Source organism: Notamacropus eugenii, chromosome 1 (assembly GCF_028372415.1).
Source record: "Notamacropus eugenii isolate mMacEug1 chromosome 1, mMacEug1.pri_v2, whole genome shotgun sequence".
In the NCBI taxonomy this organism is placed as follows: Eukaryota; Metazoa; Chordata; class Mammalia; order Diprotodontia; family Macropodidae; genus Notamacropus; species Notamacropus eugenii.
In genome coordinates, this window is record NC_092872.1 from 451,930,410 (window position 1) to 451,945,069 (window position 14,660).

The window sequence follows — 14,660 nt, forward strand, 5'->3', positions numbered from 1 at the left end:
TTAAAATGCAATGGGGTGAGAGGGAATTTATCCACACAATCACATTATGGGACAGATCTAAGTAAACAGCAGTGAATGTGAAAAAGACTTTAAGGTTTAAACTAACTATAAACTCAGTATAAATTGTGTTATGTGACTGACAAAAAGATAATATAATCTTAGGCCGCATCAAAGTAAATATAATTTTATTCACACTGCAGAAGGAAGTGACAAACCATTCCAGTATCTTTGCCAAGAAAACTCCATATGGAGTCACAAAGAGTCAGACATGACTGAGATAACTGAACAACAAATTTTATTCATGATCAAAGGAGCCAACAGCTTCACTGAGCTCTCTGTGTTCAGACTTCAGAGCATTGTGCTCTGAGTATAACCATATATTTTTAATAGAACAGTAACAAAGCAAAGCATACACAGAAGAAAAATTTGGGAAAATTCAGCTCAACAGAAGGGACCATTTCCTAAAAGAGCTACCCCATAATGGAATGTTTTCATCATGAGACAGTGCACAACCTATGAATGGAATTGTTCAGTGAATAGCTACCAAGGAAGTTGATGATGGTAAGAGGTTGGACCAGATAACTTCTGTGGTCCCTTCTAACACTAAAATTCTGTGATTCTGTAGGCTGCATCCCTCCATTGAATATCTATTGGCTCCTTTCTAAAGAAGTACAAAGACAGAACATGAACCAGACCAACCAAATCTGGGTGACAGAATTTCTCCTCCTGGGACTTTCTAATGACCCCCAGACTCAGCTATTGCTCTTTGTATTATTCATGGGGGTCTACTTGGCTACTGTACTTGGAAACCTGCTCCTTATCTCTCTGGTTCTGATTGACTTACAGCTTCATACGCCCATGTACTTTTTTCTGTGCAATTTGTCCCTTGCTGATCTATTTTTTTCCACCAACATTGTCCCACAAGCCCTAGTCCATATGCTATGTAAGAGAAAGGTCATTTCCTTTGTGGGTTGTACAGCTCAGCTTCTCCTTTTTCTCATATTTGGATGTACACAATGTGCGCTATTGTCTGTGATGTCCTATGACCGGTACTTGGCAATCTGTGACCCCATGCATTATCCTCTCATCATGACATGGAAGGTGTGTAGCCATCTGGCTTTGGCATGCTGGGCCAGTGGCATTCTGGTATCTTTAGTGGACACTACATTCACATTACAACTCCCCTATCAAGGAGACAATAAGATTGCTCATTTCTTTTGTGAGGCTCCTGCCCTTTTGATTTTGGCATCTGCAGACATTCATAAAGCAGAGACAGCCATTTTCCTCATGGGAGTGGTGATTCTTCTTGTACCTGTGTCCCTGATACTGGTCTCTTATGGCTCTATAATAGTGACTGTGGTTAGAATGAAGACAACCTCAGGGAGAGTCAAGGCATTCTCCACGTGTGGCACCCACCTTCTTGTAGTCATACTTTTTTATGGGTCAGCAATTATCACCTACATGACACCCAAGTCTTCCAAGGAGCAGGGAAAGTTGGTGTCCGTGTTCTATGCAGTGATAAACCCTATGCTTAACCCTCTTATCTACAGCCTGAGGAATAAGGATGTGAAGAGGGCCTTCAGGAATGTAGCCAATGGAATAAAACCCTTCAGGCCATGATTCTGTCACAATAATTGTATTTAACTTTATGTCTCTCCTCCATAGAGTGTGATATTCTCCCCAGGAGGAAATGGCCTTTCCCTTATGGCAGATAATATAGAAAGCATGCCTCTATTGCTCCTTAATTAGGTGTAGAATGTTTATATATTTTATATTTGCAACGTATTCCAGGTTTTGGAGAAGTGTGTCATGATGCAGTTATTACTTTAGAGATTTGGGTGGTAATATGAATGACTCAGGAAAGAATCATCAATTATCACAACCATTGAAACAATTCTGTATTATTCTTGTTTTTTGACCGTTTTATTAAATAGGGTAAGACTTATTCTTATAAATGACTATGCATATTTGTTGAGATAAATAAAAAATTAATCTCATCTTCCCTAATTCTGAACCCATGATCTTACTGATATAGAGACTACTATTGAGGATATTCTTTTTACCAATGAAGTTCAGAAACTATTTTAAAGTATATGATCTCACCAACTTGATATTCTGTGGCACTGGGAGGAGTAGGGATAGGGGCAGAAAAAGTAGCTTGCCCAGGACCACAAAGCCACATAGAAGTTGAACACAGATGTTCCTGATCCTAAGTCCAGCTAGGGATCCAATATGCCATGGTGACTCATTGCTCTTATCTTAGACTATCATTAATAGAAGTATAATGCTTTACACATGTAAGGTTGCAGCAGAAATATGCTAGCAAATGTTTAACAGTCAGCAATCCAGGGAAAAAATGTATGCCCCAAAATGTTTTAAGTTTAATCTGAGTTTTATTAACACTTTATTTATCTTTTTCTTAAGTGTAGATAATCAACAAAACAAAAAAAAGTAAGCACTGATTTTGAGGTATAAATGGTCAATGAAATTTTAATAATTGACTCTTGCAATTCAGTCAAAACCAATTTTAGTACAACCCTGAGTAATAATGCTTTATCATGATAAGACCACATCTGGAACACTACATTCTCTATTAAATGTGACATTTTAAGAAGAATATTGCTAAACTGTAAGCATTCAATGGCGTAGTGATTAGGGGGACAAGAGGACTTGAAAATATGCTACATAGACTTTCTACTGTCCCTTCATTGTTGGTTATTACAACTTTTTGTCACTTTATTTTGACAATTGGAAGGATATGAAATGAAATATTAAAGTTGTTTTGATTTTCATTTTTCTTCTTATTAATGATTTTCAACAATTTTTCATATGGCTATTAATGGTTCACAATTCGTTTGAGGTATGTTTGTTCACATGCTTTATTTCTTAATCCCCCTTTACCCCTTCTAACTGGTTCTTTAATTTTTCCATTTTTTTCCTCTTAGGCATATAGATTACCTTTTCCTCTCCTTCCCTTCAACTAGTCTTGTTCATAAGTTCCTTTATATTTTGTATTTTCCCTTTTTTCTGGAGGATTTTGCTCACTCTCTCCATTATCTATCCTCTCTATTTATTCCAGACACTTATTCTATACTTCCCCTATCATTACTTAGTCCCTCTCTATTCTCTGTATTCCACATGGAATCAAAACTTCCAAGGTATCCATTCAGTGATCTTCTTTGTAGGCAGTTTCTGCCACTGCCTTATACAGCTTATATCTTTCTCCTCAACTCTTTTTTTTTTTATTTTGTTTTACTCCCATAACAATGCTAATTCATGAATGTGACAGAGATGACACTGACCCATGGTAGGACCCCCTACCTACATTCCTGATTATGCAGTCTGCCACTAGCTATCTTGTAGTGTTTTCAATCTTTTTTTCTTCTGGAGACAATCTATCATTTCTTTGAAATTGTATATTATTTTCTGTGTTTAGAATTTTTAGGAAACTTTAATGTATTATTTCTACGGTCTTCAGTTTTTAAGCTATTGTTTTTCTAAGAGATCTATAATCTTAGGTGATTTGTATCTGTGAGATCAGTATATTTTTATTACATAGAAAACATATTTTCTTTTAATGTTATTGGTTTTGCTTCTCTTTTTCTAGATTTTCCTGTGTTTCTGTGTATTTGCATCCCCTATCTTTTATTCTCTCTTCCATTTTTTTGGTGAAACTTACCATCACAGATTCAAGTTTTCCTCTTCTTCCCATTATGTTTGCTATAAAGGAAATAATTCTGCTTTAATTCTCATTTCTCTTTTGAAGCTCTCATAAACTATGCGTTGCAGTTCTCCTCAGTTTGTCTCAATTGTATTATTTTCTTTTGTTTTCCATTACTTATTCACAAATGTGTGAACATGTTTATTACATCTGAGGACCATATTTCCTGCTATTGTTAATGCTTTTCCTATGATTTATCTGCTTACATTCAAGATCTTTGAGTTTTATTCTTCCTTGATATCTTCAGCAATTTCAGGCTTTTCCCTTTATTTTTTATTGCTCACTTTCTGAATCCTTCCCCTTTGATGATCATTTGACTGGTTGCTGAATCCCACTGTCTCAGTCTCCTCCCATTCTAGTCCACTAACCTAGATATCTACTCTAAGTAACCTGGGGAAGAATATAACTGGCCCAGGTGGATGTTGTAATTTTTCCTTCAGTGTTAGTGGAGCACCCCCCTCCTACACACATACACACACACACACACACACACACAGAGAGAGAGAGAGAGAGAGAGAGAGAGAGAGAGAGAGAGAGAGAGAGAGAGAGAGAGAGAAAGTCTATCTCTTTTTTGTTCTGTGGTCCAGCAGTTTAGAGAGCTGTCACAGTGGTACTCAGAGATGACTTCTGTCATTCAGAGTTTAGGTCTCAGAGAACCCGGGAAGAGGGTGGGATTGAGCAATATTTTAAGCTCAGACATATTTCTTGCCCATTTCTACTGTTCTTCTGCTTTATTGCAACACAGAGCACTTTAGGGACATTGGCCACTGAAGGCTCAGCAAACTTCTCCAAGGCATTGGAGAAGGAAGGGGTACTGAGGTGTGAGATTGGGTTTTCTTGCTATTCCATGTGTTGAGTCAGCTAGTATAGCCTTATTCCTGGCAATGTAGAGTTCGTGCAGAGGGTACTATGTAATCTCAAGGTAGGCATAAGTTCATTTTTTAAAGTTTTATTTTGGGATCCCATGCCCAGTTAGTGAAAAAGTAAAATTTCACACCAAAATCTTCATTTTTCCACATCCAGACCTTTATTTAATACATATACAATACTGAAACAAAATAAATAAGGCAACAGTTTCCCTTCTTATTCTAGCTGTATTTTTGTATATGTAAAAGTCTTCCAAATTCATGATCAGAATTATTCAATATCTTCATTAAAGAAATAAGATATGAAATAAATCCATAAAAATCAATAGCACTTCTATTTATCAGTAACAAAATCTCAAAAGAAATAATAGAAAGGGAGGTCACTTTCAAAATATGTAAAAATAAAAAAACATCTTGGAGTCAATTTACCAAGGCATACAAACTTTATATAAATAAAATAACAGAATGCCAATATAATAAAAATGATACAACTGCATAAAATAATTGTAGCACTTAATGTTACACCAAACTACTAATGGAGCAGACAATATATAACAAAATCGATTTGGAGAAATAAAATTGTAGAACCTCAAGATAAATAATGGGTAAGTTAAGGAATGAAAAGGGGTAGTATTTGCAATCTTTGATTTATATTCATAGAGCAATAATAATAAAAAATGGTATTGGTTAATAAATTACAAAAACATACCAGTGGAATAAACTATATGAAGAAGAATTAAAAATATTTGAATTAAAATAATCTGAGAACATAAATTGCTTGAGGAAAGATTCCCTAGACTAACATCTTATACTATATTCTATAGTAAGAGCAAAATGAATTTATGGCCTTAGTATTAAACATAACACAAAAAATAAAAAGAGATTAGATAACTTACCTTTCACACATGAACATACACATGGAGGTACTGGTAAATGCTTAACAAACAGCTCTCTGGAATACACACACATACACATACGCACACAAAAATGTATGTATGTGTATAAAGGAGAAATTTTATGTTTAATCTATATTATTAAAATTTTCCCCATAATTTTATTTCTCTTTTTAAGGTAAGGTAATCAGGGTTAAGTGACTTGCCCAGGGTCACAGAACTGATAAGTGTCAAGTGTCTGAGGCTGGATTTGAACTTAGTTCCTCCTGGATCCAGGGCCAGTACTCTATCCACTGAACCACATAGCTGCCCCCTCCATCATTTTCTTAAGGCCAGATAATCAACAAAAGAATAAACGAAGCTCTGATTACAAATTAGCACTTCCAAATTTCCTATGTTTAAAGATTCACACTGAAAATTTTACAATTGAGTCTTGCAAGCTGGTAGAAGCCAACTCCAACAAATCACTGTGTGTATGTATGTGTGTGTGTGTGTGCCTGTGTTGACAGAAGTAATAGTGATAGAAACACAAAATAAGGTATATCGGTGATTACAACAGATAAAATAGATATTTAAATTACATGAAATCAAAAGGCTTTTGAATAAAACAAATTTAACTAATAGAATAATGAAAGCTGACAACTGCTAAGACATCTTTCCATCATATATCCCTGGAAAGGGTTTGATATCAAAAATAGATGGGAAACACATAAATATATAGGATCAAGAGACATTCTCAACTTCAATCAAAGGATATGAACAACTCTTCAAAAATTTAAAATTTTTAGAATCATGTGAAAGATTCCTCTAATCTGTTTATAGAAATTTGAATAAAACTTACTCTGGGTTTATCTCGCAAATAGAAAATTGGAAAATGTAGCAAAAGAGGGAAATATTGGAGAGACTGTGAAAAGGTAGGTTCATGAATATACTATAGCTAGAGCCGTGAATTTGTCCAACTATACTGGAAAAAAATTGGAAATATGAATGAATCAATAAGCAGTTTTTTAGAAACTTCTATGTGACAGGTGCTATGTCAGGCAGTGCAAAGAACAAAGTGAAAAAAAAAAATCAAGTCCTCAAAAGTTTATATTCTAACAGAAAAAGACAATTTATGTAGGGGAATGGTAACTTATGAAGGAATTATTTTCTGGGCTGCAATAGGAATGATGAGGGTAATCACACTCTTCTATTTTCATGCTGTTTCAAGAATAATGTCAATGTTGATTTGATTGTTCTTTCTTGATTTTGCTGATGGCAGTATGTCTGAAAATATACAAGAGAGATATGAAGTGTGATATGCTAAGAGAGTGACTAAAATGTCTATATTCTTTGATTCAGAGATCCTGCAAGTATGTATATATGCTAAGTAGAGAAGGAGAAAGGAGTCACCATTTATATAGCATACACAGCAGCTGCTGTGAACCAGGCATTGTGATAAATACTTTTGACAAATATTACCTTACTTGAGAAAGAAAACTCTCATTGTGCATCAAAATGTTCATAACATTACTTTTTGTTGTAGCAGAAACCTGGAAACAAGGTAGATGCTCATCTATTAGAAGATTAAATGAACTAAGAACATTAACATAATGGAATATTGCTACATAAAGGTGGTAAACAACAATAAATATTAGTAATTCAAAGAATGAGAAGAATCTTATGAACTGATGTAAAATCAAGTAAACAGAACCAAGACAAATATATACAATGACTTTAACAATGTAAATGGGAAGGAAAATAGCAAAACAAAAAGAAACTGATGATTTTGTGACCATAAAGACCAAGGTTTAAGAGCCAGGCTCTAAAGAATAGGTTAAAAATACACCTATTTCCCTTATTTGAAGAATTAGCTAACCATGGGTGAAGAGTATTTAATATGCTGTCAAACACAAGTGTGTTGATTGCTTTGCTAAAGTATGTTTTTTAATAAATTCTTTTTATTCTTGGTTACAAGCAATTGCTTTCTGGATAACAGAATGTGAAGTTCCTTTAAGAAATGAAGGTGTTACAAAATACATCAATAAAATTAATTAATAGAACCAAAAAGGTGAAACTAAGAAACTGGCTATGTCTCTGGTATTCTCTAGGATGGTTTATTCTTGAGATATATACTTATTTATCTATTTACATTAATTTTCCTTCCTGAATTTATTCTGAATTATTATTTGTTAAAAGTTTTTTTAATACCCCTAGAGCTCTCTAATTATCTCCCTAACCTTCCTTTGGAAAACTAAGAAACTGTGAATGTTCCTCCAAAAAAAGGATGCCCAATGATTATTGTAGAATACTGTTGTGGTATAAGAAGTGATGAGCAGCATACTCACAGGAAAAAAAAAAAGAAAGACTTACATGAACTTGTACAAAGTAAAGTGAGCAGAACCAGGACATCACTGTCCACAGAAACAGAAATATTGTACAATGATCAATTGTGAAAGACTTAACTATTCTTAGCAATACAATGATCTAAGACAATTCTGAAGGATTTCTGATAGAAAAAAAATACTATTCACTTCCAGAGAAAGAATCAATGGAGTCTGAATTCCAATGAAATCATACTTTTTAAAAAACTTCATTTGTTATGGTTTTTTTGGTCTGGGTTTTCTTTTGTAATATGGCTAATACGGAAATATGTTTTGCATTACTGCACATATATTATCAATACCTAGTTGCTTGTTGCCTCATAGATGGGAGGGAGAGAACTTGGAACTGAACAGTTTTTAAAATTAAAGTCAAAAATTATTTTTACCTCTAATTTGAAAAAAATATATAAAATACTTTTTAAAAAAGAAATGACCAGAATTGGGCACAAATCATCCTGATTGAATGTACCTATGGGTTAGTGAGGCTATCATCTTTCTTCCTCTGGGCATTATATTTTTATTAATGAAATTTTCATAAGATTTTGCTCACTAGATAAAGTCCATGATTCTTCTCACTTCAAATCTACCATAGATGCAGGAGCCAAATTTCAAACTCATCTTGAGCCAGGACCCTTTGTGCCATAGTTTAGATAAAGTTCAAAGGTTAGAATAGATGACCAGTGGTGTCATCAGCACAATGGACCCAAAGCTCTTGAAAATATATATAAAGAGAAAGTCCCGGAATACAATCCCTTTGAAGATTCACATGAGGAAAATTCACAGGGAGTGGCAGCAATAAAATATATGGCAATTTTTATCCTGGGGAGAAGAAGTGGGAGTCATTATATGTCTTCAGATGTTTGAATAGTTGTCTTGTGAAAGATGGTTTTAGTTCTGCTCAGTACTAGGGATCAGGGCTGTAACTAACTAGAGATATACCTAGGGCAACTTCAGCTGAAAGTGGAAGCTCCAGAAGATGAACAGACAGTGTGAGCATGGGTGAAGTTGCTGTAGGAATATGGATGACCCATCCCTCCTAAGGAAGGGAGAAGAGGTAAAAGTCTACTCAGGAGGATGGAGAGAACACAGTTATCCTTTTCACATTGCGGGGGTTAGAGGTGCAGTGCCCCATGATCTGGAAAATCCTACTAAAATTTTTGGCCCTCTCTTTATCCTGGTGAAGGAGTCTGTTTTTTTTTTTCTTTTTCTTCTTCTTTTTCTTTTATAGGGTGTTTACAGTACCTTACTGTAAAATTTGGATTAAGTATTTAATCATAGGCTTTATGTAGGTCAATGTTAAGTAAAAATATTAGCCTTTGTGTATTATCTGATGACTTTCACATTCTTTTCATAAACTTTAACTTTTTCCTTATTTTACCTTTAAAAAAAGAAATTGTGTACATTTATTGTATTAAAAGAAAATATTGCCATTATGTAAAGCTATACATATTTTTTTTGCAATTCTGAGATTCTAAAATGTTTTTGTGTCATCTGCTGACCTTTGTGTGTCATCTACAGCTTTTACAAAAGTTCCAAAAAATGATCAATCATACATTGAAACCATGATGGATAAAGTTGCAATGTGGAAGGGATAATTGTACTAAAAGGAGTTGGCAGCTTTAGGGTTGTTATGTTGTGAAGTGGGTCAGTAAAGAACTATAAGGAAAGATATAAGTTCAGCCATCACCTCATGGATAAAGCTATATTAGTTTATTGAGATGAAGTCATGTGCTACTTGTGACTCTGACAGAAGGCAGAACCAGAAAAAAATGTGTAGAGGTTATAAGATCACAAATTTCAACTCTTTTAGAAGAAAGGAGCAGGGGTAGAACCAAAATCGTGGAAAGAAGCCAGGAAACTGACTGAGCTCTACCCAGTTTCCCTCAGAAACAATGTTAAATCAAGCCTCTAAAAGAATTCTGAAGCAACAGAATCTGCAGAAAGATGGAGTGAAACAATTTTTCATCCCAAGATAACTTTGAAGGAATTCAGGAAAGGTCAGTCTCACTTGGATAAAAGGAGAGTGCAGACCAGCACAGGTGGTCTTTGGGCAAGTTAGTGGGTGGCTCTTTGCAGAGCGCAGATCAGCAACCAATGCCCTGCAGTTATGGTTCATCAGGCCAGCTGCTAGACTTCCAACCCCAGTGCAGTAGGTAAATTGCCAATCCCAGAACAAAGGGCACAATAGGTGTGACTAGGCTAGGTCATAATGGGCAAGCTGCCGGTACCTGAGGCCCCAACACAGAAAGTCAGTAACCAGGTCCCTGAGATCCAGTGAAAGAAGCTTAGGGCAGTGCCCTCTGTATTCTAGGGGTAGAGCTCAACTTTTAAAAATGAAGAAAAAACAGAGCCCTGACCATAGAAAGTTACTATGTCATCAGGGAAGATCAAAACATAAACTCAGAAGAGAAGAGCAATGTAATAATTCCTATAGTCAAAACCTCAAAGGAGAATATGAATTCATCTCAAGCACAAACAATCCTTTTGGAAGAGTTCCAAAAGGGTTTTAAAAATCAAGAGAAGTAGAAGAAAAATTGGGAAAAGAAATGAGAGTTATACAAGAGAATTATGAAAAAAGAGTCAATAGCTTGGAAAAAGAAGCACAGAAGTTGGCTGAAAGAAAACTATTCAACAAATAGAATTAGCCAAATGGAAAAAACAATCCGCTAAAGTAGACAACTCCTTTAAAAGTAAAATTGATTGAATGGAAAAGGAGGTACAAAAGCTAACTAAAGAAAGTAATGCATTAAAAATTAGAACATCAAGAATCAGTCAAACAAAATTTAAAAAATGAAAAATAGAAGAAAATGTAAAATATTTCATCGGAAAAACAAATCACATGGACAATAGACCCAGGAAAGATGATTTAAGAATTATTGGACTACCTGAAAGCCATGATTGAAACAAAGCATCTTTCAAGAAATTATCAAGGAAAATTGCCCTGATATCCTAGAATGAGAGGGTAAAATAGACACTGAAAGAATCCACCAATCACCTCCTGAAAGATATCTCAAAATGAAAACTCCAAGGAATATTCTAGCTAAATTCCAGAATTATGAGGTCAAAGAGAAAATACTATAAGTAGCTAGAAAGAAACAGTTCAAATATCAAAGAGTCATAATCAGGATGACACAGGACTTCACAGCTTCTACATTAGATTAGAGGGTTTGAAATATGATGTTACAGAAAGCGAAAAATCTTGGATTACAACCAAGAATCAACTACCCAGCAAAATTGGGCATAATCTTTCAAGGATAAAGATGAACATTCAATGAAATAGGGAACCTTCAAAGTTTTCTGATAAAAAAGAAACTAGAGCTGAATGGAATATTTGATCTTCAAATGTAAGACTCAAGAGAAGCATAAAAAGATTAACAAGAAAGAAAAAAACATAAAGCATTCAATAAGGTTAAACTGGATACATCCCTACATGGGAAGATGATACTTGTAACTCTTAAGAACTATATTTCTATTGGGGCAGTTAGAAAAAGTATACATAGATAGAGGTTGTGGGAATAACATGACTTTGATGTAATGATAAAAAAAATTAAGGAGTGGAAAAAAGATTGTTCTGGGAGAAGAGGAAAGGGGAAAACAGAATGGGCTAAATTATATCACATGAAAAACCATAATCCTATAATATGTTGTTTACAAGAAAAACATTTGAAGCAGAGAGATACACACAGCATAAAAGTAAAAGGTTGAAGCAGAATATATTATGATTCATCTGAGGTAAAAAAAACAACAGTTAGGGTTGGAATCCTAATTTCAGACAAAGCAAAAGCAAAAATAGATCTAATTAAAAGTGATAAGGAAGCAAACTATATTCTGCTAAAAGGTACCATAGATAATGAAGTAATATCAATACTAAATATATATGCACCAAGTGGTATAGAATTCAGATTCTTAGAGGAAAAGCTAAGTGAGTTACAGGAAAAAATTGACAGCAGAACTCTACTAGTGGAGGACTTCAATGTCATCCTCTCAAAACTAGATAAATCTAACCACCAACAAATAAGAAGAAAAGGAGATGAATAGAATTTCAGAAAAGTTAAACATGACATACTGCCGGAAAAAAATCGAATGGATACAGAAATGACTATAACTTTTTTCTCAGTGGTAATGGCACCTACACAAAAAAATACCATGTATTAGGGCACAAAAACCTCACAGTCAAATGCAGAAAGGCAGACATTTTAAATGCATCCTTTTCAAATAATAATACAATAAGAATTGCATGTAATAAAGGACCATGGAAAGATAGATGAAAAATTATTTGGAAACAAAATCAGTTAACACTAAAGAATGAATGGTTCAAACAACAAATCATAGAAACAACCAATAATTTCATCAAAGAGAATGACAATAATGAGACAACATACCAAAATTTATGAGATGCGGCCAAAGCATTACTTAGGGGAAATTTTTATATTTTTAAATTCTCACATAAATAAAATAGAGAAAGAGCAGATCAACGAATTGGGCACGCAGTTAAAAAAATTAGAAAAAGAACAAATTAAAAATCCCCATTTACACACCAAATTAGACATTCTGACAATGAAAAAGATTAATAAAATTGAAAAAAGAAAACTATTGCACTAGTAAACAAAACTAAGATCTGGTTTTATGGGGAAAACAATGGAATAGATTATTCTTTGTCTAATTTGATTTTTTTTTAAAAAAAGTAGAAAACCAAATCACCATTATCAAAAATAAAAAAGGTGAATTTACCACCAATGAAGAGGAAATTAAAGGAGCAATTAGAAACTATTTTGCCCAACTGTATGTCAATAAATCTGAAAATCTATGTAAAATAAATAAATACTTACAACAATATAAATTGCCAAGATTAACAGAAGAGGAAATAAAATATTTAAATAATACCATTTTAGAAAAAAAAAATGAACAAACTCCCTAAGATAAAATATCCAGGCACAGATGTATTTAGAAGTGAATTCTAACCAAAATTTTATGTAAACTATTTGAGAAAATAGGTGAAGAAGGAATCCTACCAAACTCCTATACAAATATGATAGTGATACTGAAACCAAGAAGAGCCAAAACAGAGAAAGAAAATTATAAACCAAATTCTCTAATGAATATTGATGCAAAATTTTAAATAAAATATTTGCAATGAGATTACAGCAATATATCATGAGGATAATATACTATGAACAAGTGGAATTTACACCATTAATATAGGGCTGGTTCAATATTAGGATAACTATTACAATAATTTACTATATCTGTTACAAAACCAACAGAAATTATATCATTATCTCAATAGATACATTAAAAAGCTTTTGATAAAACACAGCACCAATTCCTATTAAAAAACATTAGTGAGTATAAGAATAAATGGAGCTTTCTTTAAAATGATAAGTAACATCAATCTAAAACCATCAACAATGATTACCTTTAATGGGGATAAGCTAGAAACCTTCCCAATAAGATCAGTGGTGAAACAAGGATGCCCATTATCAATATTGTACTAGAAATGTTAGCATTAGCAGTAAGAAAAAGAAATTGAAAGAATTAGACTAGTCAGTGAGGAAACAAAACTATCACTCTTTGCAGTTGATTAGATGGCATACTTAGAGAACTCTAGAGAATCCACTAAAAAGTACTTGAAATAATTAACTTCTTTAGTAAAGTTGCAGGATATATAATAAACTCCCATAAATCATCGGAATTCCTATACATTACCAAAAAAACTCAGTAAGAAAAAGTAAAAAGAGAAATTCCACTTAAAATAAGTGTAGACAATATAAAATATTTGGGAGTCTACTTGCCAAGATAAACCCAGGAACTGTATGAACACAATTAAAAAACACTTTTCACATAAATAAAGTCAAGTCTAAACAACTGGAAAAAATGACATAGGTAGGCTGAACTAATATAATTAAAATGGCAATTTTATCTAAATTAATTTATTATTCATTGCCATACTAAACTATCAAAAATTGCCTTATGGACCTAGAAAAAATAACCACAAAATTCATCTGGAAGAACAAAAGGTCAAGAATACCAAAAAGAATTAATGAAAAAAAATACAAAGGAAGATTAGCTGATCTAAAAGTATTAAAAAACAACAATCATCAAAACAGCACAGTATCAGCAACAATATGTCATGATCAGCTGTGAATAACTCACCTCTTCTCAGCAGCACAACGATCCAGGACAAATACAAAGGACTCACAAAGGAAAATTCTATTCATATCCAGATAAAGAACTGCTGGATTCTGAATGCTAATCAAAGCGTATTTCTTTTCACTTACTTTATTTTTTCTTGTTTTTTTCCTTTTAGTCTGTTTCTTCTTCCACAACTGTGACTAATACAGAAATACATTTCAAATGATAGCACATGTAAAAATTATATCAAACTCCCTATTATTTTCATAAGAGGGGAGGACAAGAGGGAGTGAGAAAATCTGAAACTCAAAATCTTGTAAAAATGAATGCTGAAAATTTTCTTTATATATAATTGGGGAAAAAATACTGTTAAAAGACAAAAAAATTAAGGACAAAACTATTTGGTCATGGCTAATAAATATGTTGGTAGATCAATGACATAGTAGTAAATGATTATTATAATCTAATGTTTGATAAACCTTTTGTTTTAACAAAAACTGCTGGGAAAACTGGAAAATAGTATGGTAGAAATTTGATATAGACACAACATGTATGCCACGACTGTATACCACAGTAAGTTCAAAATGAGTTCATGATTTAGACTTAAAGGGTGATATCATAAGCAAATTAGAAAGCAAGAAATAGGTTACCTGTCAGACATATGGAAAAAGTAGGATTTTATGAC

At 33.4% G+C, this 14,660-nt stretch overlaps 1 protein-coding gene across 1 annotated transcript; it reads left to right on the forward strand.

The window, feature by feature from the left end:
- Positions 1-684: 684 nt before the first annotated feature.
- Positions 685-1,620, forward strand: LOC140526730 (olfactory receptor 2D2-like). Its single transcript, XM_072643182.1, has one exon. The coding sequence runs from the start codon at positions 685-687 to the stop codon at positions 1,618-1,620; it is 936 nt and encodes a 311-aa protein (XP_072499283.1).
- The last annotated feature ends 13,040 nt before the right edge of the window (positions 1,621-14,660 follow it).